Source organism: Diadema antillarum, unplaced genomic scaffold, assembly GCF_040938485.1.
Source record: "Diadema antillarum isolate AM-2024a unplaced genomic scaffold, OU_Dant_1.0 scf00000071, whole genome shotgun sequence".
NCBI lineage: Eukaryota > Metazoa > Echinodermata > Echinoidea > Diadematoida > Diadematidae > Diadema > Diadema antillarum.
The window spans coordinates 11,952,338-11,976,457 of NW_027270960.1; the positions used below are offsets into that span (position 1 = coordinate 11,952,338).

The following is a 24,120-nucleotide window of genomic DNA, read 5'->3' on the forward strand; positions in this document are numbered from 1 at the left end:
AAAGGCTGATTGTTCTTTTCCGTCAAACGAAATACATGCTATACTAAGGCAGTTCATCAGGTGGTACCGAACACAAAGAGAAAGCCAACCATTAATATTGTTTACTAAAATCAAGGCTGCAAAATGACATCTAGGAAAGCTAGGAAAAGAGATTGGACTTGGAGAAATATTGACAACATATCATCCAAGACAAACTTTACTTGGCTAGAGAAATATTGACAACATATCATCCAAGACAAACTTTACTTGGCTAGACGGCATCAAGAACAGAACTCCCCCGCTCAACGCAATATAATAACACTTTTGAAGCATTTGCAATGAAAATCCAAACAAAAAAGAAAACACAGAAAAAAACATTGTATTCACATAAATCGAAAACAAGTAAATATTGTCTTACCTCATGAGCCTCCAGGACAAAGGTCGGTTCAGGGTCAAACGAGTCCCGGCTGCAGAATGCCAGCTGACCGTCTGAGTAGCCAACAGCAAAACGGTGATCCTCATCGTACCATGCCAAGCAAGTCACAGCAACTGTGGGAGATAACATGTGGTTCAATTAATGTGACCTGTTGTCTAGGAACTTGGCACGGATGTTTACAAACTGTTATTTGGTCTTTTGCCACAAGTTATCTAACAGGACTTTAATACGACTACTCTTCCTTGCAAACTGATGATAAAATGCCCTATGTCGACGTAAATATTAAAGCACTGAATTGATCAGTGCTATAGTAGTAGTCACAACAAAAGAACAACTCCATGGAAGAATTTCATGAATCTGGACTATTCTTTCACCTCAGTAACATCATTTGTGTTGACACAAAGCCATGAGCTGAACATTATCTGTCATTTCAGTTATTATTCACTGACTATATTAGACATGACACCCTTGTAGTTACCATCAAGCTTACACATACATTGGGATACCTCCATCCTCAATAAAGTGTGAGAAATGGGCTGTGAGGAAGATGAAGATGACAGAGAAGATGATGAAGATGAAGAAGACAAAGTCAAAGACAAAGATGAGCAAGAAGTAGAAGCAGAAGAAGAAGAAGAAGAAGACGATGAAAACATGTGGTGTGATAGACTGTGTAGTGATATATACACACAGAGTAAGCCTGCCACCTATTACATAACACCTCACCTCCCTGCCGGTAGCACTGCTCTAGCTCCAGTCGGTGGAAGGTGGTATGATCCAGGATCTCCACCAGTCCCAGGGAGCCATCCACGCGCCCCACCACCAGCATGTCGGTGGTGGTCCCTGCCCTCCCCTCCAGGAGCCCCTTGTGGAGGGGCCAGGTAAGGGCTGTCACCAGCTGGGGCTGAATGTCTAGGTGACCACGCCCACCTGCAAGCAAAGCATCAAAGTGGAACATGTATCACAGAGAGAGGCACATCTTGAAAAAAGAACAGTAAATTATCATTGACTTGATGTTCACAGGCTATTGCATTTAGTATCTGTTGGGCTGTGAGTTAGCTCAGTCGGTAGCACGTCTACCTTCTGATCCTGAGGACCCCAGTTCGATTCCCAGGTCCCACCGAGCAATGCTGTGTGTAATCATACCGTCCCCTCTACTAAGAGGCAAAACACTCTGTCCCTCGGATAGGACATAAAATGAAGGTCCCGTGTATGAGAGAGTCAAAACTCATGCATGTAAAAGATCCCGCTTCATTTATTCTTCGCAAAGAGCAAGGTGTTTAACTCGGTGAAGTGATCCCGCCTTTCATCCAACTGGACCCAATGGAAGACCAGCTGTTGCAGCTGAATATGGGCTATCCAGCCATCTTCTCAGATGGAAATGAAACAAACAAAGTATCAATGAAATAGGCCTTAAAATAGAAAACATCTTGACAGAAGTGGTCTTGGTGTTGTAGAAGCAGTAATTGAAGATGTAGATAAATGTAAATTGTAAACGGATATAAGAACTAGAAATATCACTTAAGGTGATTAATACCCCCGCCCCGTGACGACAGTCTTACCAAGGAATGATCTTTCCTTGATCTTCTGCCATTTAAATGCCGTTACCATGGCAACGCAGCTTCCGACACGTCCGAAAAATATGTCTTGCACATCTTCCCACCAAGACTATTGTGTGTGCCACATTTCATAAGCTTTTGTCAAAAACTGAGGAAGTAGTTCAATCCACAAGATCTTTCCTTGATCTTCCACCATTAATATGCCGTTACCATGGCAACGCAGCTTCCGACATGTCCAAAAAATATGTCTTGCACATCTTCCCACCAAGACCAATGTGTGTGCCACATTTCATGAGCTTCAGTCGAATAGAGGAAGTAGTTCAATCCGCAAGATCTTTCCTTGATCTTCTGCCATTTATATGCCATTACCATGGCAACGCAGCTTCCGACACGTCCGAAAAATATGTCTTCCACATCTTCCACCAAGATCAAGGTGCGTGCCACATTTCATAAGCTTTGGTCAAAAAACTGAGGAAGTAGTTAAATCCGCAAGATCTTTCCTTGATCTTCTGCCATTAATATGCCGTTACCATGGCAACGTACTTTCGGGTACTGTAAAAAAATGCGTCTTGCACATCTACAACCAAAGGCACACATCTGTACCAAGTTTCATGGAAATTGGGCAAAAACTGAGGAAGTAGTTTGCAACACAAAATTTTCCATCATTTTGGCTCATAATATGTGAGCTGTTACCATGGCAACATACTTTTTGTCACTGTCAAGAAATGTGTCATGCTGACCTATATCCTAAGACAAACATTCAATATGAATTCCATGAGAATTGGAAGAACACTGATGAAGCAGTTTTGCCATGAAGCATTTTGCCCTATATTTTACCGATAACATGCCGTTACCATGGCAACGCACTTTTTGCCACTGCGGAAATATGTGTCTTGCACATTAACATATTCAGATGAACATCTGTACCTAATTTCATAAAAATTGATCAAAAACTGTGGGAGGAGTTCGCGACGCAAGATTTGTACCCATTTTTGCCCATAATATGCCGTTACCATGGCAACGTACTTTTGGGTACTGTCAAAAAATACGTCTTGCACATCTACAACCCAAGGCACACATCTGTGCCAAGTTTTATGGGAATCGGTTGAAAACTGAGGAAGTAGTTCGCGACGCAAGATTTGCAACGGACCGACCGCCCGACCGCCCGACCGCCCGACCGACCGCCCGACCGCCCGACCGCCCGACCGACCGCCCGACCGCCCGACCGTCCGCTGATTCCTATATACCCCCTTCAAACTTCGTTTGGCGGGGGTATAATTACAGCAAGATATGTCTAAAGGACAGACAATCATGTCAAAAGGGTCAGGTATAATATCAATAAAGAAATATCACGTAAATTTCAAGACATTGCAATTCCAACCCCTTATTCCTTACCCATCTCTTATAACACAATCGAATTATGGTCATATACAATGATTCACAGATTGTCTTTGAAAACACTGATTTCATCGATCGTCCACTCTCTTCAATTCACCTGTTGCAAACCAGATATTGACCAGGTTGTCCACTGATCCGGCCATCATGCGTCCACTGGGAGTCCAGCAGAAGTTGGCAAGAGGGAGGCCGTCTGGATAGCGCCCCTTCAGGATGGCAATCTGGTCCTCAGTGGCAGAGAAGGTGCATATTTGTTGGGAGAGGGGGTGGGATGCGGGGCTGAGACTCCACGTCCTCACTCGCCCATCGCGTCCACTGGAAGGGAAATCAGAAGTTTTGTTTAGGATGTGACAAGAATCAGAATCTGAACAGCTTTCACAACTGAGATCTTGCAAACAAGAACTTATTGCTACAGACACTAATTTGTTCATTGTCCCAAGCTTTTTTTTTTTTTCCAGGAATCATTTGATTAAAAGAAAAACTCATTGTATCTCACATAGGACAAGGGCTTTTTGACATTTTACTATTCAAAAACAGAAGAAAGTGAACATTGGGAATGGGCTTGGTACACACAGTTCTGCTTTCTGCTGATATGCCAGTAATAAGTCTGGAAAATGAAAGCTAGTGAAATACCACCATACTAACTGAAAAACCTTCCCTTGAACAATCTCTCGTATCCATCATTGCGAGTGACTCATGGTCATACAGTTTCATGAATATGGTTAACATCTAGTGCTTTGGGTAGGACTACATTACAGAAACAACACAAAGTAATCTGTAACACATATTGCTTCTCTCAAAGGTACTTTGTTGCGCACCTGTAAGATTGGTGTATGTATAAGAGTTTGAACACGTAATGTGTCATTTATATCTGAATGAATGAAAAGAGGGGGCACAGGACGGGTAAAGGGGTGGCTGAAAAGGATCTGGGGGGGGGGGGGGGGGGCAAGGGCGGGGCACTTACCAGGTAGCCAGCAGTCCCTTCTTTGCATTCCACCTGCTGGCTGTCAGGGGTGCAGTGTGGGACTCCACCTTCTCCTGGGGGCAAGGGGGTAACTCTGCCTGGGTGTCGGCCACCATGGGCAGAGACTGGGGGCCCCTGGACCCCATCTCCTCCCGCACCTTCCCCGCCAAGGCCTTGACCAACTGCTGCGCTGCCCACTGGCGATGTGGACTGGCTAGCCTGCTGGACAGGCAACAGGCTGCTAGGGCATTGGCTAGGAGGAGCGGGTTTGCTTTGGGCTTGGCATCTGGATCAAAATGATACAAGAAGAATCGTGGAAAAAAAAAAACTAACTTAAAAAATATATATGGGGTAGCAATAATAAAAATCTCCTCAAATGTCTGAGCATTTCTCTTTGAAATAGCCAGTCTAAATCACACAACTCTCTTTCCTTTTAAAACATAACAAAACAAAACAAAACAAAACAAAACAAAACAAAACAAAACAAAACAAAACAAAACAAAACAAAACAAAACAAAACAAAACAAAACAAAACAAAACAAAACAAAACAAAACAAAACAAAACAAAACAAATCCTTGACCAAGGAACATACATGTATATGACAGATATTGCAACTGATTGACAAATTGCCCTATATTGATGTAAATAAGCACTGAATTGATCAATGTTTTAGTAGTAGCCATGATAAAAAATCATGGGCGAAAATACTCCAGCAGGATTCGAACCTACGACCTCCTGATCACCGGACAGGCGTCATCTCCATTAGACCACCGAGCTTTCGCCCGACAGCAAGTGTTGGTTCTAATCCTTATAGCATGCAGCGGGTACTGTGTAATTATTCAAATTCATGAAATTCTTCCATCAAGATGTTTTCATTGCAACTGACTGACAAATTGCCCTCATCGACGTAAATAAGCACTGAATTGATCAGTGTTTTAGTAGTATCCATGATAAAAAATCATGGGCGTACATACTTGAGCAGGATTCGAACTTACGACCTCCTGATCACCGGATAGGCGTCATCTCCACTAGACCACCGAGCTTTCACCCGACAGCAAATATTGGTTCTAATCCTTATAGCATGCATGCTTTTATCATGGCTACTACTAAAACACTGATCAATTTATTGCTTATTTACGTCGATGTAGGGCAAATCGTCAATCAGTTGCAATGAAAACATCTCGACGAAGAATTTCATGAATTTGAATGACAGATATTATAATCATTTTAGTACATTGTGTGAAGGAATAGAGTGGTGTTAGTAAGGTACTAAAGTGTTGTACATTACATTACTACTATTCTCATAGCATTGTGATTGGGGAGAAGTTTTCAGCACCTTAGTATACAAAAAATGGCCTCTACAAAAGAGAAGAACAAGCAACTGAATATTTCCCCCAACTACAAATTCAAAGTCATGTACATCAGGACTATCAGGACATAATATCCATTTTGTCTATATAAGAAGCAAATGGGTAAATGTACTGAATATGCAATTCTCTGTACATTGAAGCTCCCCATTCATTACATCACTTTGATCTAAACTGCAGGAGTAAAAACAATGATCATCATGGTGACACAACATTTGCTCCTGCGACAATTACTCTGGTCTTATTTTCTCCAAAGATGTGAGGTTAGGGTTAGGGTTGTCATAGGGATTCAGGTTTAGTATGATGTGAGGATTAGGATTAAGGTTAGGGTTATGTTTGAGGGTAGAATTTATGTTTGGCTTAGCTTGCAGATATTTCATAGGAGCAATTGTGGTAAGCAGCGATAATGTCATGGAAGCGACCGTCATACCTTTGACTTCACCAGTAGGCTGTGACTTGGAGGTGGTTGGAGAGCTCTTAGCTAAGAGGGCTACTAGGGCCTTGGTGACAGCAAAGCTTGGGGAGGACAGAGCTCTCTGGTCAGAGCTGGAGGGATCGTCCATCCCAAGGCTTCCCCTCGTGTCTATGGCTGCAATGTTGAGACCACATGCAGCGGACAACAAATCCTGTGGAAGACAGCCAGAAGAATGTTGGCTTGAAACAGAGAGTTCCAGTCTTAAATATCATGAGCTTCAAAAGGAGGACCTACAATGTATGGTCTTTACAAGTAGCCACAATTATCAATTATCAATTACTGTCATCAATATTGTTAGTATCACTACTGCTGCTGCTACTACTACTACTGCCAGGACTACTGCTGCTAATACTGCTGCTACTGCTACTACTACTACTACTACTGCTACTACTGCTGCTGCTGCTGCTGCTAGTACTACTACTACTACTACCACTACTACTACTATCATTAGTATAATATAGCTCTATCTCTACACTGATAAGACAAATCTTCTTAGAAAACAAGAATGCATAGGCAAGTTAATTCATTGGAAACTCTCAAACACATCAAACATTGCCCAGTATGACTTGTTCAGTCCAGGGCAAGAGTAAAAATATTTTAAAGCTCAGAGAGTTCCACCTACCTTGGTGCATAGCTGCACCAGTAGTTTGGCAGCGCTAGGGTTACTGGCCACCAGGGCTCCGATGGCCGAGCTCAGATACGAGAGACTGGACGTCGGCGAGCTCTGTGTGGTGGTGATGTCGGGTGAGAAGGATGACAACGAGGAGGTCGATGACCCAGATGGTCCGGCGTAGTACTGTGTCAGTGTGGATCCCACCTCCGGGTAGGAAGTGGACATGGTGGTGAAGTCAGCACGCCCGGCAGCAGCCAGGCACATGAGACGGACTACGAGTCGGATGTCGGCTAAACCTAGTCTCTCTAGTCCCTCAGACAGGTCACATGCTGACCCACTAGACGAGAGAAGAGTCAGGAAATAGTCAGCTTCTGTACAGGTCACATGCAAACTCTGTGGAGCTCAATTCTCAACTATCATATCCATTTAAACAAACATCTCTCAGAAAAAGATTCAACATTTATAACGTGACAGGGAAACAAAGTAGAAGCATTGAAAAATGTAGCATTTTTAAGCGCTGAAAAGAAAATTAACTTAATCAGGGATGCCAATAGACTGAAAGAGAGGGCCTGAAATACATCTACATGAAACTACTCTGTATGCAAAAAACGGCCTGAACTTTGATACTACCAGGGTCTGAATTCAGGCTTTTGCTTGAAAACTGGCATCACTGTCAATCTATTGTTTTGTTGCAATGAAACTTAACAAGGAACACTATTCACTTGTGGCAGCTTAAAAATGCAAGTACAATTGTACATATACACTGTGTACCATCAAAGCAAATTTCACAGCATTTCTATTATCAATCTGAGTATTTCCCCAACAAGAAAAGTAGAAACATTCTACAAGCTCACATCAGTGTGGTATATTACCTGCATTCTCGACAATGGGTATATATCAGGAAGGTTCAATCACAGTTCTTGCATAGTAAGATGTCATATTCCTATGGCATATAACTTAATTTACACAAAGTAGCAACCTTGAGATAAGTCATAGAAAAAATAATGATGGATACATCACATGACACAGCTCGTAAAACTCTGTCGAATTATGTCACAAACCAAAATATGATTTGGGGGTTGACATTTCAAGCTAGGGCCCTTCTGCCGGGTTAGAGATGAATGGTTCTTTCCAAATGACTTCCAGAACTTGCCTGTTGTGTTTGTTTACTGGGACGGCAGTAAGTCAATATCTGAGTGTGTCAAAGGGTCGTGCCAGACGATTTTCATAATTTTACATCCTGTAGTACATAAATCAACAGCACCATGTGTAGATTTGTGGAATCTATTGTGATCCTTGAGCAGAGAAACGATACTCTGAAAAATCTTGAACAAATTGCACTGAACAGTGTTGATGACATAGGAGCCTCGCATATTTCAGAAATGGAGCAGTGTAATTCCATTACAATACCATGTGCTTAACAAGTTCACCTACATGTATGTAGAATTTATGCATGCCTTCTTCTTTTGTTCTGCTTCCTTGAGCCCCAACTCATGCATTCTTGTTGTGAGGCTGCCATGTCATCAACCCTGTTTATTGTGATTCATTATAAATTTTGAAAACACTCGTATTCCTCATCCCAATCACTACAAATTCTGAAACTCTGCACCCAGTGTAACCAATTTAAAGTTCTTCATATGTAAAATATCTGAAAATCATCCAAAGGTCTCCTTTAGGTTTCCCATCTCACCTGACAGAGAGCAGAGACAGCGCCCTCATCACCATGGAGCGAGCCAGTAACACCTGAGAGGCTACCATCACCTTGTGGAGTGCCACGCCCCTCTCCTGGGCTGACACCAGTAGAGACACCTGCTCACCTAGTGACATACGGCATGAAGGACCACCGTTCTGGGCCCCATTCAGGTCTGGTCAATGAAAAGAAGAGGACAGGAATATTCAGAAGAAACAAACTTTGATTCTTCTGTTATTCCCACTCATAACTCCAACACCCTGTGCACTTCTTGACCTATTGAAGACTAGTCCCAATTATACTCAGACATGCATCCATTGTGTACGAGAAATGTATGCTACAGTAAAACCAGCTCATACATGTATAAAAGGTTTGACCTACACCACACTAGTAAATGCAGCACAAAGTGCTTACCAAAAGGCATCTAAACTTTCATGTAATGCGATTAAAAGTTTTGAACTTAATCTTGAATATCTCTGATGAAATACAGAACAGCACACCTTGGTATACAGTGAGAAGAGCTTCTCGTCTTCAAACAACACAAGTTTTGACAAATCTTAGATTTCTCACAGCATGGCTGTAACTTATTGAAAGCAGTTTGATGGCAATTTTCTTTTTCACTGATTAATTTTTTGTCTCTCAGTACTGGAACAACAAGAACCACCATGACCACAACATAAACAACAACAACCACCACCACCACAACAATAACTACAACAACCAAACAATGTAATATTCAAGGAACAAGTCTAAAATGCCCAAACAGCAGACCATAAATCTCAACTTTCATGCATACCATTCTGACATCAAGAACCAAATAGGGGTGAAATGATATGACTTGGAAGAGACAGAACTCACCACTCTGATGACCACTGCAAGAACCGCGCCCTCTACAGTCCGAACAGGCCCTGGCCCCAAGAGGGTCTAACTCCATAAAGTCCAGGGGTGCAGGGATAGGTCTATTCTCTGTCAGCCCCAGCCGGTGCATGACTTGCTCAAAGTTCTCCTGTCCGGACAGAAGGAGCTCTTCATCCATGGCTGAGAAACCTGCATCATCTGGAGTGGTAGGAGGAAAACAGATATCAGAAACAAAAATTGCCTTTTAAGAAATGCTTGGTCTTGATGAATGTGCTCAAAATACAGACTTGACGGAAATAGCACTGGTGGGTGCTTTTCAACCAGTGGCCGGCAAGCTCTTACAGGTGAGCCATGATGTCGGCCAGACATGCAATGAAAAAAATTTGTATTCAATCTAACTGGTCCTTAAAAAAAAAAAAAGGAGACCAAGTGGGTCACTAGTTTAAAAAGACTGAGAAGCATGCATGGACGACACAATCCACTTCCAATCAAAATTTTGATTTACAGGATATTTAGTATAAGAAGAGTGTGTCACTACTGAATTTCTTTGGGAGGGGGAGGGGAAGAAGTGGAGGACATTCACATTTCGTAAGTTTACATTACACTGCTCAATCATGCTCAAGCTGGTAATTTGATGTGGATACTCTGAAATACAGATAAACAGAAATAAATCCATGCAGTTTCTCTTGCTGAATAATATATTTACTTGCTGATATACACTTATTACCAATAATTTAGCCAGATGTTTGAATGAATTGGTTAAATACATTATCAAACTTATCTTAATACTGTAAACGCCATATATTTAGCGAGTCTAAATTTTCGCGAATCGGGACTTCCTGACGATTTCGCGAGTGGTTAAATTCGCGATCTTGGAGTCCTGTACTCAACGGAGAAATGTGTACGCGTACGTCACATTCATATCAGGATCAGAGTCAATATTTTCACGTGTTTTTAATTTCGCGAATAGCAGCTGACTCGCAAAGTTCACGAAAATAAAAACCTTGCAAAATATTTGCCGTATACAGTATGCAAAAGCATCTTGAAATTACCATGACATAGATTTTATCTTATCTACCACGTGAGGTTTACAACAGACCCTCGTGTAAAGAATACTATCACAATCAGCACATTAATAACCATTTTAATCCTCCCACTGAAAATCTGGATGAATTTCGGCAAATGATCACCAATAACAGCCCTATCTCCAAGCTTACAATTAAAGTTAAAGTTTGAAGATGTTGCTGGAGTATAATATAAGATCTCACCGTCCATGCCTACATCGGCACCCATCCCAAGATCCACAGCAATAGGAGACTGCTGGGGAGTCTTCCCCTGCTGGTACTTCTGCCGACAGTCCTTACACATCAGGTAGTAAGGCGTCCCTGTCCCACACGCCCCTCCAAACCAGCCGTCCACGTAGGATCCGTTGCTACGGTAACCCATGTGGCCACAGCTCCGTCCACACCCAGGGTGGTACTGTCTCATGTGACGATTGAAATGGGTGATGGAGGCCCCACACAACTCACAGACCACCTGTGAACCCGGCCCCTCATAGTCATGGGAAAGCTATCCAACCAAAGAACAAGCCAGGAAATTAGTCTTATACATTAACAATGACGCTTGAAGAGACCGGCGTACGAGTATTAATTCACAAGACTTAAAAGCGAAAGAATAAAAAGGTGACAGACTAAGCACACAACTGTTTGTATAGATATTTCACATATGTTCACTCTTCATGTGATTGGCACAGAAGGCCCAGTTGCATTGTACACATTTGTCAAAAGTTCAAGAAAGGATTAACCAAATCCTACGTTTTAAAAAAGAATGCATTAAGCATGGCACATTAAACTTCATCCTTAACATCAAATAGTTTCTCATCTTTAGCTTCAAAATGAAGTAGGCACTGGTAGTTTGGGAAATTTGTTTAGGTACCAGCATCACAACTTGCTGAGCATATCAAGCAAGGGTTATAAAATCAACTAAAATTTCTTAAAATCTTGAAACAAACACTATCATTCACAAGTCATGAAGCAGATAAGTGCTGCCTGTTAACTATGGGAGCAGTTTGGTGTGTTGGCATTAAATAAGTGAACAAAAGAGGGCAATGTTCATACCTCCTCATACCAGAGACCCAGTAGCTCCCTCTCTGATGCGATCTCATTCAACAGCGACGTCGTCTGACTCTCTTCAACTTCCATCTCCTCGTCATCAAAGATGACGACGTCCTGGAGATGCTGAGGAAGAGGTCCACCAAGGAGACTGCTTCCCATCCCCATCAGGTCTTGGTCTGGTAGAGTGGGTGGGGGATTGGGAAATCACAAAACTTTACTTTAGATGTCAAAGGCCTTCAGTAGGATCTACAAACTTTACCAGTCAAAACGCAATAACAGTGCAAAGGGAATTTACACATAAAACAGGGCTGCACACTAAACCATTTCTTCTACTAGTCCAATCTGTCTGTTGGTCCAGTAGTTACCCAGTTTTGCCATTTTTTATCGGTCCATTCCTGAAAAGGTTACTGGTCTGACAGTGATTTTCACTGGTCCTGGACCGTCACAACAGTGCCAGTGTGTAGCGTTGCATAAAATGATGATCATGTAGGAATTCATACATTAAATGATAATAAAGTGGGAAATTATGGATGTCTTCTTTTTCCTAGTTATACAATTCATTACCCCACTCACTCTTAATCCATCCTTTCCCACAAATCAGTAGTCAGGTCATTTTATGATATAGTTACAGTCATAGGATAGAGATGATAGAGTGTGGTGAAACTTGCATGAAAAACAGAAATTTTAGCTCTTTTGTCAATACCAATCCTTCCTCAGCCAAAGATGTAACCTTTGACTCAACCTAGCTCACAAAGTCATGAAGGCTTCTGGTTAAAAGTTAGCACATGGTTGGACATATTTTAAGTGGCAGGTCCACTTAAAAAGGAATTGATTCCAGAGTGATAATATCTTCTTAACCCGTTGAGGATGGACTGATTTTGCTACAACACTAATTTCTCATAGACACTTGCCTAAGTACACTCGGGACTCGTCCTCAATGGGTTAGAGAGCAAAAGTGTTAAAGACAATCCTAACACTGGACAGTGTTAGGATTGGATGCGGTTCTTACATGGGACACTCGGTGTGTCCAGACTTCTTGCCATGGCATTGGCCAGAGAGGAAAGGTCAGCCACTGCCCGATACCTCTCCAGACGAGACGGAGGCCGCTCGGTGGACACGCCTGGTGTAATCTCTGTCAGGTTGTTCTCAGTGCTGTCAAAAAACAAACAGAAGAGACAGAAACAGTAATCAAGCGATGGAAAATGAAAAGTATATAAAGATAGACATAATTATGTGACCCGCTACAAGAAAATGATCCTAAAGTTACAGGAGGACAATTTTCTGAAAATGACATGACTTACTCTTCCACTTTAATTTCATATATATCACAACACATGAAAGTACTTGGTTGCAGAGAAATCGATGATTTTATTAGTGAATCAAGTGGTTCAGGAAATCAGTGTTTCGAGAAAACTGCCTTCAAAGTTTTCTTTCCGACGTTATCATGATCAAGGGGAGGCAAGAAAATTTTCACCTCTTGACAATAGAGGGTATGCTCATAGCGACCTCCGCGATGTTCATTCAAGCTTAGCGCCAGTGGTCTACGCACGACCAATTAGTAACCAGGATGCTACGTACTAACCAATAAAATCACTCCCTCGTTGCTAGGGGCGGAGTCTAGCTGTGGTGCTAAATACAAATCTTAAGAGTCGTTTCTGTTCCATTGAAAGTCGAAAAATCATGGCCCAGAAAACCGCTAATTTCTTGCTTTTCCTTTGATCATTTTGCTTCGAAATTTCGGCAGATGATAGATGATACATTAGACTACAAAGTTATGCCAAAAACAGAAGTCCAATCCTTTTGAGTGATTTTGACGATCTGACTTTAAACTCGACTTTCTCAGCTCAGCCGTCAGCGACTTTAGGATCTTTTTGTTGTGGTGGGTCACATATATACAGCTGTACATACAATGTACATTATCATTAATGGACAGTACATGTTTCATATTAACCCTTTCTGTGCTTTGAGTGCCAATCTTCACATTTCCCAATCCATGGTTCAATGCCACAGTCAGTTAGAGTGTTGCTTTCTGGGAGATAGGTCGACAACCCTCACGTGCGCTAGATTGGTACAGTATGCACCAGACATGTAAGCATCTTTTAGCCATATACACGATACAGTGATAGTTACACTAGTAGCTAGAATTGTGGTTCAGGAGTTAAAAATCATTATCGGGTTAGGTACATCACTGTTTACATCGCAGTGCTTTTTAGTCATTTTCACAACTCAAAAAAGTTGTCGCCGAGTGTAAATATCAGAAGTCTAATAAATTTCTTACTCCACCACACAATGTGATTGTTCCAGTCCGCAAGTGACACTTCTGTACTGTACTGACAGTATTACAAAGTTACAAACCTTTCACTTGTTGCCTGTTTCATTCTGATTCTATGTGATTACGTACTTTAGAACTTCATACTTTCATTGGAATCTCACTGCTAATTCTATTACAACTAATCCTCCTTCCATGTGCTGGTAATACTGCAGGCAGTTCAATACATTCTTCAATTGGTTGACTTACATCCTGCAAAACTCGCATGCTGTGCTGCTATGTTAGAAACAGCTGTTCAGTGAATGCTGTCGACCTAGAAGTGGGAAAACATCCCTACCACAGTGTGGACATTGGTGGTGCATAGATTGTGAAACGGGAGAATTGGCACAGAAAACCCCCCAGTGTTTTACACACTATCCAAAGTCCCTGGCACAGAAAGGGTAAGTGCCAACTGTAGGACTGCTACAAATCAACCACCAAGAGAAGCCCATATGAGGAATGTCAGCCATGAAGGCACACCCTCATTCAGGACTAGGGAAGTAAAAGGATAGTACGTCCTGTTGAATTCTTACTGTATCCGTAGGTTTTCCATCAACCATGCCAGACATAAAACTTACTCTTCCAACATGTAGATGGATTCCTCAATCCCTGCGTCCAGTCCAGACTCCCTGTCGCTCGATGCTCCCATCACCTCGGACATCAATGATCCCTCTACCGACAGCGCCGTGGTGTTCATGCCCATGGCTGCCCCTCGGATCTCAACATCCTCAATGCCTTCCTCATCGTCCTCTTCTGCAGCGGGTTGATTTGACTGAGGGTGCTCCAACATCCAGGTTGCCACGACGCTGATACGTTCCGGGTCAAGATCTCCTCTCGTGCCTAGTGGGAATGGGACGTTGATTTGTGGCAACATACAAACATTATGAGTACACTAACAACAGCAAACTGTTTATCAAAGTATTAACATCTTAGAGAACATTGCTATGTCAAGTAAACTACATATGACAAGTTACAGATTCAACCACAAAATGAATTTGTGGTTTTATTTTATATTCTTGTTCCTTTTATTCATTAGAGTATCAAAACTAAAGGAATATTTAAATCAACTATCAAACAATATAATATGCATAACATTTATGAGACTTCAAATTCATGAAATTCTTCCATCTGTAGGGCAATTTGTCACTCAGTTGCAATAGATATGATACTTATTGCTAAAAAATTTATAGCTTCACAAACAAAATTTCTAGGATTCATCAGAACAAAGGGAGAAGGTTGAAAACAAATGTTTTCAAAGATTATAGAAGCATAACTATTCTCTTGCAATTCCAGGGGAACTACCAATAAGATTTGGCATGGACTGTGCACAAATTCACACACAGCACAATACTGGATTTACTATGATATTCAATCCAAGGCATTTGGATCCTGGACTTGGTGAATTGATAGTTGAAGCATCTTACCAGTGGCTTCGAGAGCTTCCTGAATGTGTGGCATACGGAAGCCCATCTCTAAAAGGGGGGCAGCGATGGGCGGGGGAGGGGGTGAGGCTGCTCGCCTTCCTGTTAATCTTGCTGCTGAGGGGAAATTTTGAGGTAATGAGAAGGTAAAGATGTGATGAGATGAGATGGTACAAGGTTGTTAAATACACAAGCATCAATAAATTACAATTATTTTTTTGTACATTTCAAACACAGTGCCATTCTTCTTCTTCTTCTTCTTCTTCATAAGGCACAATGCACCTAGTTGATACTGCTGACTATTGCTACACGTAGTCACATGGAGTGAACCACAAGGGGTTGGCATCATTCGCCCATTTTCTTCTGTGGGGTTCTTACTAATATGCCACACTCTACTATGAAATATCTCAGTAGTAACGTTTCCTACTATAAAGTCAGCAAACAGCTTAGTTTGTACTGTCTATGAGATATGAAAAATCTATTTCAATCTTGGAGTAAACATGAATGCATAAATCATGATGCAAGTGAATCATTTAATGATGACACGACCGACTCATATCATTGAAGTCTGCACTTGCTCTGGGTTAAATGAGAATTTGTAGATACGTGTATATAGGCTTGGTTCTGAAATGGAATACTAATGTCCTATCAGAACTGTATCAACTATTCAATTCAATTCAATTCATTTGTTTCATTCTCATTTTTCGTCCAACAAAACGTAACACAAAGTAAATCAGGAATTCTATCATAAACTACCTTATCACTGATATATACAAACTTAGGGAGCTGAAATCTACAATGTATCCTGTGATCTTTTTCCATGGTATACCAGCATCATAAACAAATGGGACTCTGACACACAACAGTGCTGCTAATATACTGGAATAAAATTGTTGTCTTTAACGCTTACATGCTGCAGCTTCTCGGCTGATCTCACAGGGATCAGGCGAGGGTGGAGGGGTGTCTGCTGGTACCCTTGGTGGTCTGGTTGGCTTCCGGCGTGCTATGACAGGGGTGTTGGTGATGCGCCTCGGACGACGGTAGGCTGGTGGGAGGGTTGAAGACGGAGTGGGCGGAGCTGAAACAGGTGCAAGGGAGAGCCCCTCATCTTGGGATTGGTCCAGAGATTCGCCTCCCTGGGAGGTGCCAGAATCTAGGGGCGGAGACTGGGAGGGCTTGGATGGAGCACTAAGAGGATCTATGATACAGAAAAGACAAAGATTTGAGATGCCTTGCCTCTGAGGTAAAAACTCCAAATCTTCTTAGATCACTATTACTGAATGAGGAATGGAAGGTGAGTATGTTGACAGAATCGATTGACTGAATATTAAGTCTTTAAACCCTTTCTCTGCCAATAGATGTAACTGTACATTGCCAAACTTTTATTTGCATTTGGTTAATCAAGTCATTTGTAGCCAAGTGGGTTTGTATAATCTAGAGGTACTGCGAGCACGCAATGCCTACAAATCTATGAAAAAAGAAACTGTGAGTCATCCACTTTATAAAATGGGTCAAAAAGTCCCCAAACAAAGGTGTATGACTAAATGTGTGCTGACTGTACTCTTCCAGATGCATGGAAAATCATGCTTTCGGTTATTATCAAAATGCAGTCAGTGAGAAATGACTACATGGTAATTGCCAAATAAGATTGCAAGAATTCCCTAATCCATATATAAAGTGCTCTGATAATGTTGAACATACCATCCCTGCCCGCTGCCTCCCCTTCTTCCAGTGCAAATGGCGCCCCCGCTGTGACCTTGAGGAGCATGGCCTGCGCCCTCTCCAGCTCAGCGACGGTGACGACCCGTTTGATGGGCGAGGGCAGCACAGCCTGCTTGACGAGGCGTCGCATGATGGATCGCAGCGTGGTGCGCAGCTCCTCCGTGCTCTCCCGCGGCGAGTCGGAAAACTCGCCTGGCGACTTTGTCCGAGTGCTTGACGATGACGGGGTGGATGAGGACGATGATGATGACTTGTCTCTGCTGGTTTGACGCTTTGCTGACTTACTGGAGGTTTCGGTCTTTGGTACAAGGAGCATTTCAGCATACTTACTGCATCCCATAATGGTGCTCAGGGATTTCATGGCCCCAACCTGACGAGGGTGGGAGAATTTGCAACGAAAACCAATAATGACAGAATAACATACCAAACATTCCTGCAGTTACATTGTACATGCTACCCTGACCTTTGACCCATCAAACTTGAGCCAGAAAAAGGTTATCATCCACAACCACAGATAAAACTCTTGGTAAGTATAAACACAAGCATACCATTCCAATCATACTTACAGACACAAGCTCCTAAAATTGCTTAAGTTGATATAGTGATAAAGATTCAAATACCAGTCATTCTATTCCTTGTCCAGCCAAAACATGCTATTTCAGTGCACTTAATATGGAAAATATCCAGGAAAACCCGGGGGAAATAAAAAACAAACAAACAAAAAAAGGCTTGCAGACAATTCAATGCACACATCAAATATTACTGCTTCAAATATGATGTTTCTACATATCAAATTTCTGAGATAAACAGTAAGCTATCTGTTCAGTGGTAACGGTCACTAACAGTCCATATTCACATTGCCTGAAGTGACCACAAACATGCTTTTAGTGTCCAGTCAGAGTGGACGGTCAGATCTCACCCTGATGTATGCCAGCATGACTTGTTTGATTTCCAGCTTGGCCTGTTCAATGGGATCAGCAGACTTGGTCTTGACATTGTCCCTGGTCTCTGGGGCAGGCTTTGGCTCTTCTCTGCTGCTACTAGTACTCTTTGCTGTAAAACAGACAAAATGAGCATGTTAAAGGCATTTGAGCTTCTTGCAGACATGGAAATGTGAGAATATTTTGGTATTTGTTCTAGAGATACAAACTATTTACAAGTACGGATTATAAGAGGGATACAGACTTCATATCTGTCATTTTGCATGGATTTCATCTGAAGTCTGTTCACAATGGACAGGAATGCATTAAAAATCCTCATTGTACTTTCAGAGAGTTTCACTTCATTTGAACATCAATTTCATTTTGCTTTTCAGCAAATAAGAAAGCAACACAAGCAACAAATGAACTTATTCTCCACACTAAAGGATATTCCCAGGCAATAACAATCACTGCTTTGATATATTTTATAACCAGCATTGAGTTTGAGTAACTGAAACATGAAGATATCTGAGGTTAAGTCCTAGTGTGAGCCTAGATGTACAAGTCAAATCAGTAGCCAATAGGTCTCACTTTCTGAACTGACTGCTGTGTCACTTGAGTTTGTGGTTCCTTCTGTCGTTGCTACATCAGACAAGGCAGAGTCGGATGCCTTGTTTGCAGGGATGGTTAGATGAATGGTGGCAGTGCTAATGGACATTGTGACAGACGTGGCAGGCCGAGTCTTGATATCATCAAACATGCTGATCGTCGGAGCGGTAGAGAAGGTCTTGATGTCCGAGGGAGGTGGGGTGGTTTCGCTGGAGCTCATGGCATGGATGTCCTGTGTGATGCTATGGAGGACTTCTTCCACCATGTCCGTCGTCACGGAAACGGCAGATGATGCAGGCTTCTCTTCCTCATCAGCGACTTCAGACCCTGTGCCCGAGGTCTCATTGGAGTGAGCTGGTTGTGCGTCTTCGTTTGAGGGAGCATCAGAGATGGCCTCGAGGGCTAGCTTGAGCTGGACAGAACTCACGTGCTGTGAAGAGTCTACAATACGACAGCATTGCAGAGACAAAACAGACACTGACAAACAGTTATGGCCATGTCTAAAGGTTACATTCACAATGACATACAAAGAAAACATAAGATGGATACACATTTTTATTTGCTTTGTTACAACTGTTATACATAATAGTCTTTGGAAGATGCATGAAGAGCTTATTGCTTATCTACATCTGTTGAAATGAGGGCCTTGACCCCCCCCAAAAAAAAAACAAAAAAAAAACCCAACAACAACAACAACAACAAACAAACAAACAAACAAACCCAAAACAAACAAAACTCCAAAACAATTATGCTTCATGTTTGGTTCATTAGGAATCTAATGTTGAGGACATTTCCATATGGGAAATGATGTCGAGGAAATATGCTTTAGCCCATTCAAACATCATTAAGTGCTCAATGCCACAAACGTGTGGCATTACTTGTCAAAACTCTACCACTTTTGCAACTCCTTGATGACGCAGTACTTCAGTCTACTTGGTTCATTTCATTCAGTCATACATGTATACCAAAGCTTCCTTACTTGTCTAATTTTTCTTGTACTGATTGCAATCCCTGACAGCTTAACAAGCATATTGCTGATAAGCACAAACACTGAAATCAAAGAAAGTAACAATCTGATATGAAATGTTTTGATCACTCTTAGTTTTGGAGATATATAAGAGAGTTTTGGAGGTACAGTCAAACCTGTCTATAGCGGCCATCCAAGGGAGACGAAAAAAGTGGCCGCTATAGACAGGTGGCCACTAAGGCAGGTTTGACTGTATATGAGAGACTTATGCCAAAATGTCTCTAATACACCAACGCTAACCCTTTCAATGCCAGTGACTTTTGGACAGTGTGTAGAATGCTATGGGGGTTTCTGTGCCAATCAGCACTGGCAGCACACAAAGGGTTAAACCAACTAACCTGCTGAATGCTGTTCTTCATCCATGGCCTTTGCTATATCATCATCCAGAGATCGTTCCAACATCTCCTCCTTCTCCTGCTCATCCTCTCTGCTCCTCCGCTCCTTAAACTCTCTCTCCATCAGGGAACCGGTCCCTTCCCTGGTCCCCGCCTCTTCCCTGGACCTCATCTCTTCTCTTGATCCCACCCCTCCCCTGGGGGATGTCTTGGGGGACTCTTCAGCCAAGCCGGACAGGAGGGCTAGATCTGAGAGGAGGGCTGGAGTCAGGCCGTGTAGCCGGCTGGTGTCAAAGATCATTGGCATCACAGCCTCAAGGCTGGTTATTGCACTATCACTGGAAGGAGACAATGAGAGAGAGAGGATTCACTGATAAGGAGTAGTGGGCAGTAACACTCTATTAGGCAATACAATGAATGTGAGTGAGAATTCTTACACCTTGGCTATGTTCAAGCGTACTACAATATCAAATGAACAACCCTCACCGAGTCTGTAACAATACTCTGATCTACATCATTACAACTGTCACTCTTATCAATCATGGAAATATACACACATATGTTTCCATTGTACAGGAAGAGACATATTTCATTTCATCCCTGGGATGACAAGAACTCATATCTCAAAACAAAAACAAGAAATCAATTTTCAGGAGAGTAAACACAATTTTCACAACTTTTTATTTTTTTTTTTAATTTTTCACAACTTTTTTTCTTTTTTTTTCAAAATCAAAATAACATTAATGTTGACATCAAATAATGTAAAAACTTGTTTTGGATCACATTGATAATCATTCTGTTTTAAAAATCAATTAGTATTAATGATATTCAAAGTTGAGTTGGGAGGATTTATAATACAATCAAACCTATCTATAGTGGCCACTCAAGAGAGACAAAAAAATGTGGCCATAATAGACAGGTGGCCGCTATAGACAGGTTCTTTAAAATGCTTTTTCCCTCAGGGGGAATTGTTTTGAGTGGTCATATACGGCAGGTGACCACTATAGACAGGTGGTCACTAAGACAGGTTTAACTGCATATATGCCAATTCTCCCTATTGCATATAGCTCTCCGAATCTGAACACGTGTGGTGCTCTAATTTTGTTTACCTTTAATTCTTGGGATATAAACTTCTGGTTATGAACGTGCGATGTGTAAATGTACGCTTTTATGCACATTGAACACCGAAGTACCAAATTCTTTCTTATAATCTGTCAAATAATAATTATTTTCTAATCTGTAACTTTACATTTGATGAATGGGACTCCTCTGCGAAGTGGCCCAATGTTGGGCCGATGATGCAAAACAACGAAATTATGGAAAATATCTGTAGATGAAGGACGTGACGTGGGTAAACCGCAAAAACGGAAGTGTACGTCCCAAGAACGCTTGATCAGATATTGATATCGTGAGGTGATATTGCTTGATATGGGCTATATGCGATAGGGAGAATTGAGACACAAGGTCTTGTCAGCAATGAGACACCATACATATCTCTACGCTGACAGCATGACTGTGAAATAGTGAAGTGACTTTCATACCTGATGCTGGCATCTCCTTCATCCCACTGAACCTTGGCCGAAGCGTTTCCAACCTTAGCCACCCCCAGGAGGACAGCCTCCCTGGAGCTCTGCCGGTGAATACAGCGTCCTCCCATCCTTAGCCCCCGATCGATGCCTCCAATGACGGCTAGTGCTGGCCACACCTTCCGGCAACTGGCTTCCACAGCTTGGTTCAGATGGTGAGAAACATTGTGTCATAATGTCTATTCCTACCCACATATCACTCATTATTTCAATCAGGCAGTCATGAACTTAGAGAGTAGTGTGAATGCCCTTAAACATTAAAGCCACTATTTACCATTTGCAGATGAAAAAAACACACAAAAGACCCTGTTTTAGTGCTTTGAAATAGTTCTAAAATGTGAGTTAAATGCATTATTTACTAGTACTATTTGCAGATGAAACAAAAACCCAGATTTAGTGCTTCAAAACAGTTCTAAAATGTGAGTTAGGGATAGAAAGCAACCAATGTGAATATTTTAATCAGTACAATGAATGTTAAGGATTATTAAATATACAAAATGTGAACAATAGTGTTATCAAAATTGTTTCTGGAATAAACTGTCTACAATGCAGTTTATTGAGAAAATTAGTGATATCTCCTTATATTTGTGGCTTTATTGTGAAATTTTTATGTGGTAGGATGATTTGTGATACAACTGAACTATACACATGAATCAGATGTGATATCTCAAACATTTTTTTTTAATCACTGCTGCCAATAGTAGACAATGGCTTTAATAAAGGCAAATAATTTCTAAATACTATTTCTACTATCTCTATGAAATCTACCTCTTTTTGATCTTATTTTTCTCACTACTGATGATATAATGACAACCTGAAATCTTCTTTAATAGAAAAAGAGAAAAAAAATTGCCATAACAATAGATACATGAAAACATTTCATTTCAATGTAGTACTGTTCCATATTTTATACTGCTTTACAATAATCAGATATAAGTAAATGTAAATGATAAACTTGGATATGCAGAGTAATGAACATAATCAAACGCTCCTTACCTGACAAATGAACAGTGTCATGTCCTTAGTTAGGTCATCACAACTACAATAAAAAGGCCTTCATCCAACATTTACAAGTTTTCTGAGGAAATGTATGCACAAACACGTCTTTACACACTCACTTCTTATTTCAGGGGATTCAGTTTCCTTCTTTTCTTCCTCTTTCTTTTCTTCTGTATCATCCTTCGTTCCATCTGTCTTTCCATCCTCCTTTGCTTCATCCTCCGCTTTATCCTTGCTTGGGGAGTCTTTCGTTTCTTCTATCTTATCTGGACCACGGTCATCGGTTGAAAGGTCAGCAGGAGACACACTAGGTGTTCTGTTTGTTGTGTTTGTATCATCAACCTTGTCCACTTCTTCCGTCCCCTCACTGTCCTCTGTCACATCAGCATCACTCCTTTCTACAGGTACAGTGGGTGTGTCCATCTCACCTTTGTCCTCAGATTCACCTTTGACCTCAGGTTCACCTTTGACCTCAGGCACATCTTCTGGCCTCCCATCATCAACTTTGACATCGTTGAGATTTTGACTCGGCGTCTTTTCGCTCACAGAGTCCTTCTCTTCATCTCCGCTCGTTCCTCTTCTCAGGCCAGCATTCCTGGCCCCGCCCCTTCCGGGACCACACCCGGCAACGAGTTCACTCTGCAGGTGACCCAGCATGGGGCGGATGCTCTCCAGGCACCCCAGGAGGCAGTCATTGACCGCGCCCCTCCAGCACTCCTTGCGATGGAGCCAGTTGACGAGGGAGATGTGGGCCTCTGTCATTATTGAGGTCATCGGAGCACAGAGGGGGTCACCGGGGTAAAGGTCACGCGGAGCTCCCCTGACCTGCATGTCACAAATTTTAACCTGTATGGAACAAAAATAGTATAATCTCATCTCAAAACACATTTATTATATGTCAAAAGCAAGGAACACTCTGCATGTTTTCAGTCATCTTGGAAACTGAACTATGCTACAACTGTGTGAACTAGTAAAGGACAAAAGAACTAAATATCAGACTTAAATATAATCAAATGGACATCTTACGCTTTACAAGCACAGTTTATTGTGAAAATGTTATACAAAGGAAAGGCCATCATGTATACCTACATGTTACGAAAAGGACATATCCTTCATTTGCACAAGATTCTTAATGTCGCAAACGAGAAGCAGGCAAACAGTAGTTTGGAGTTGTCATCTCTGAATCAAATCCATTAATTTATCAAGTTGATGGTTATGATGTTATATCAACCCAAGAGAGTAAAACAAAATATTTCAGAATTTATTCACAAATTACTGCTGTACCACCTTTTCAACTGGGATAATGTTTGACTAACATAAGATATCTCTGGTAATGAGTAGAATCTCGAGTGACTTTGGTACATATTGTAAACTAGATATATCGCTACGGCTACTGATATGCCTCTGCCATAATGCATGGCTCTCCTAATAGGTCTATAGTACAATGTCTTGACAATGTGTGATGACAGTTTCACACAATTGGCAAAATATTAAAATGACAGGTTTGACACAAATGTGCTGAATGTTCACTTTCCTAGAACTACAGTGTAGGTTCAATTGGATGAATGATTAAAATGTCAGAGTGCAGGTATTTGGGGAACTGATGATTTTTACTTGACTTTTGACCCTTTTATAAGTTTATGCATTGAGTAATTTTCAAGGTATTGAGAAAAAGTATAATTTCAGTATCAAATGGGAAAATAGCATTATCTAAACCTGGCCTTTGACCTTTGACCTCACAGTTC

The 24,120-nt window shown here is 41.5% G+C and overlaps 1 protein-coding gene across 1 annotated transcript in view; it reads right to left on the minus strand.

Annotated features, from left to right (window-relative positions):
* LOC139717095 (probable E3 ubiquitin-protein ligase HERC1) overlaps positions 1 to 24,120 on the minus strand; it is a 78,479-nt gene that overhangs the window by 17,660 nt on the left and 36,699 nt on the right. Inside the window, 21 exon segments of the mRNA XM_071628601.1 lie at positions 398 to 528; positions 1,139 to 1,342; positions 3,467 to 3,681; positions 4,331 to 4,616; positions 6,129 to 6,324; positions 6,796 to 7,123; positions 8,477 to 8,634; positions 9,291 to 9,532; positions 10,603 to 10,903; positions 11,452 to 11,624; positions 12,458 to 12,578; positions 14,235 to 14,237; positions 14,331 to 14,596; positions 15,181 to 15,291; positions 16,082 to 16,375; positions 16,879 to 17,269; positions 17,819 to 17,952; positions 18,411 to 18,869; positions 19,794 to 20,128; positions 21,332 to 21,518; positions 22,495 to 23,221. Coding sequence (XP_071484702.1) covers positions 398 to 528; positions 1,139 to 1,342; positions 3,467 to 3,681; positions 4,331 to 4,616; positions 6,129 to 6,324; positions 6,796 to 7,123; positions 8,477 to 8,634; positions 9,291 to 9,532; positions 10,603 to 10,903; positions 11,452 to 11,624; positions 12,458 to 12,578; positions 14,235 to 14,237; positions 14,331 to 14,596; positions 15,181 to 15,291; positions 16,082 to 16,375; positions 16,879 to 17,269; positions 17,819 to 17,952; positions 18,411 to 18,869; positions 19,794 to 20,128; positions 21,332 to 21,518; positions 22,495 to 23,221 — 5,262 coding nt within the window.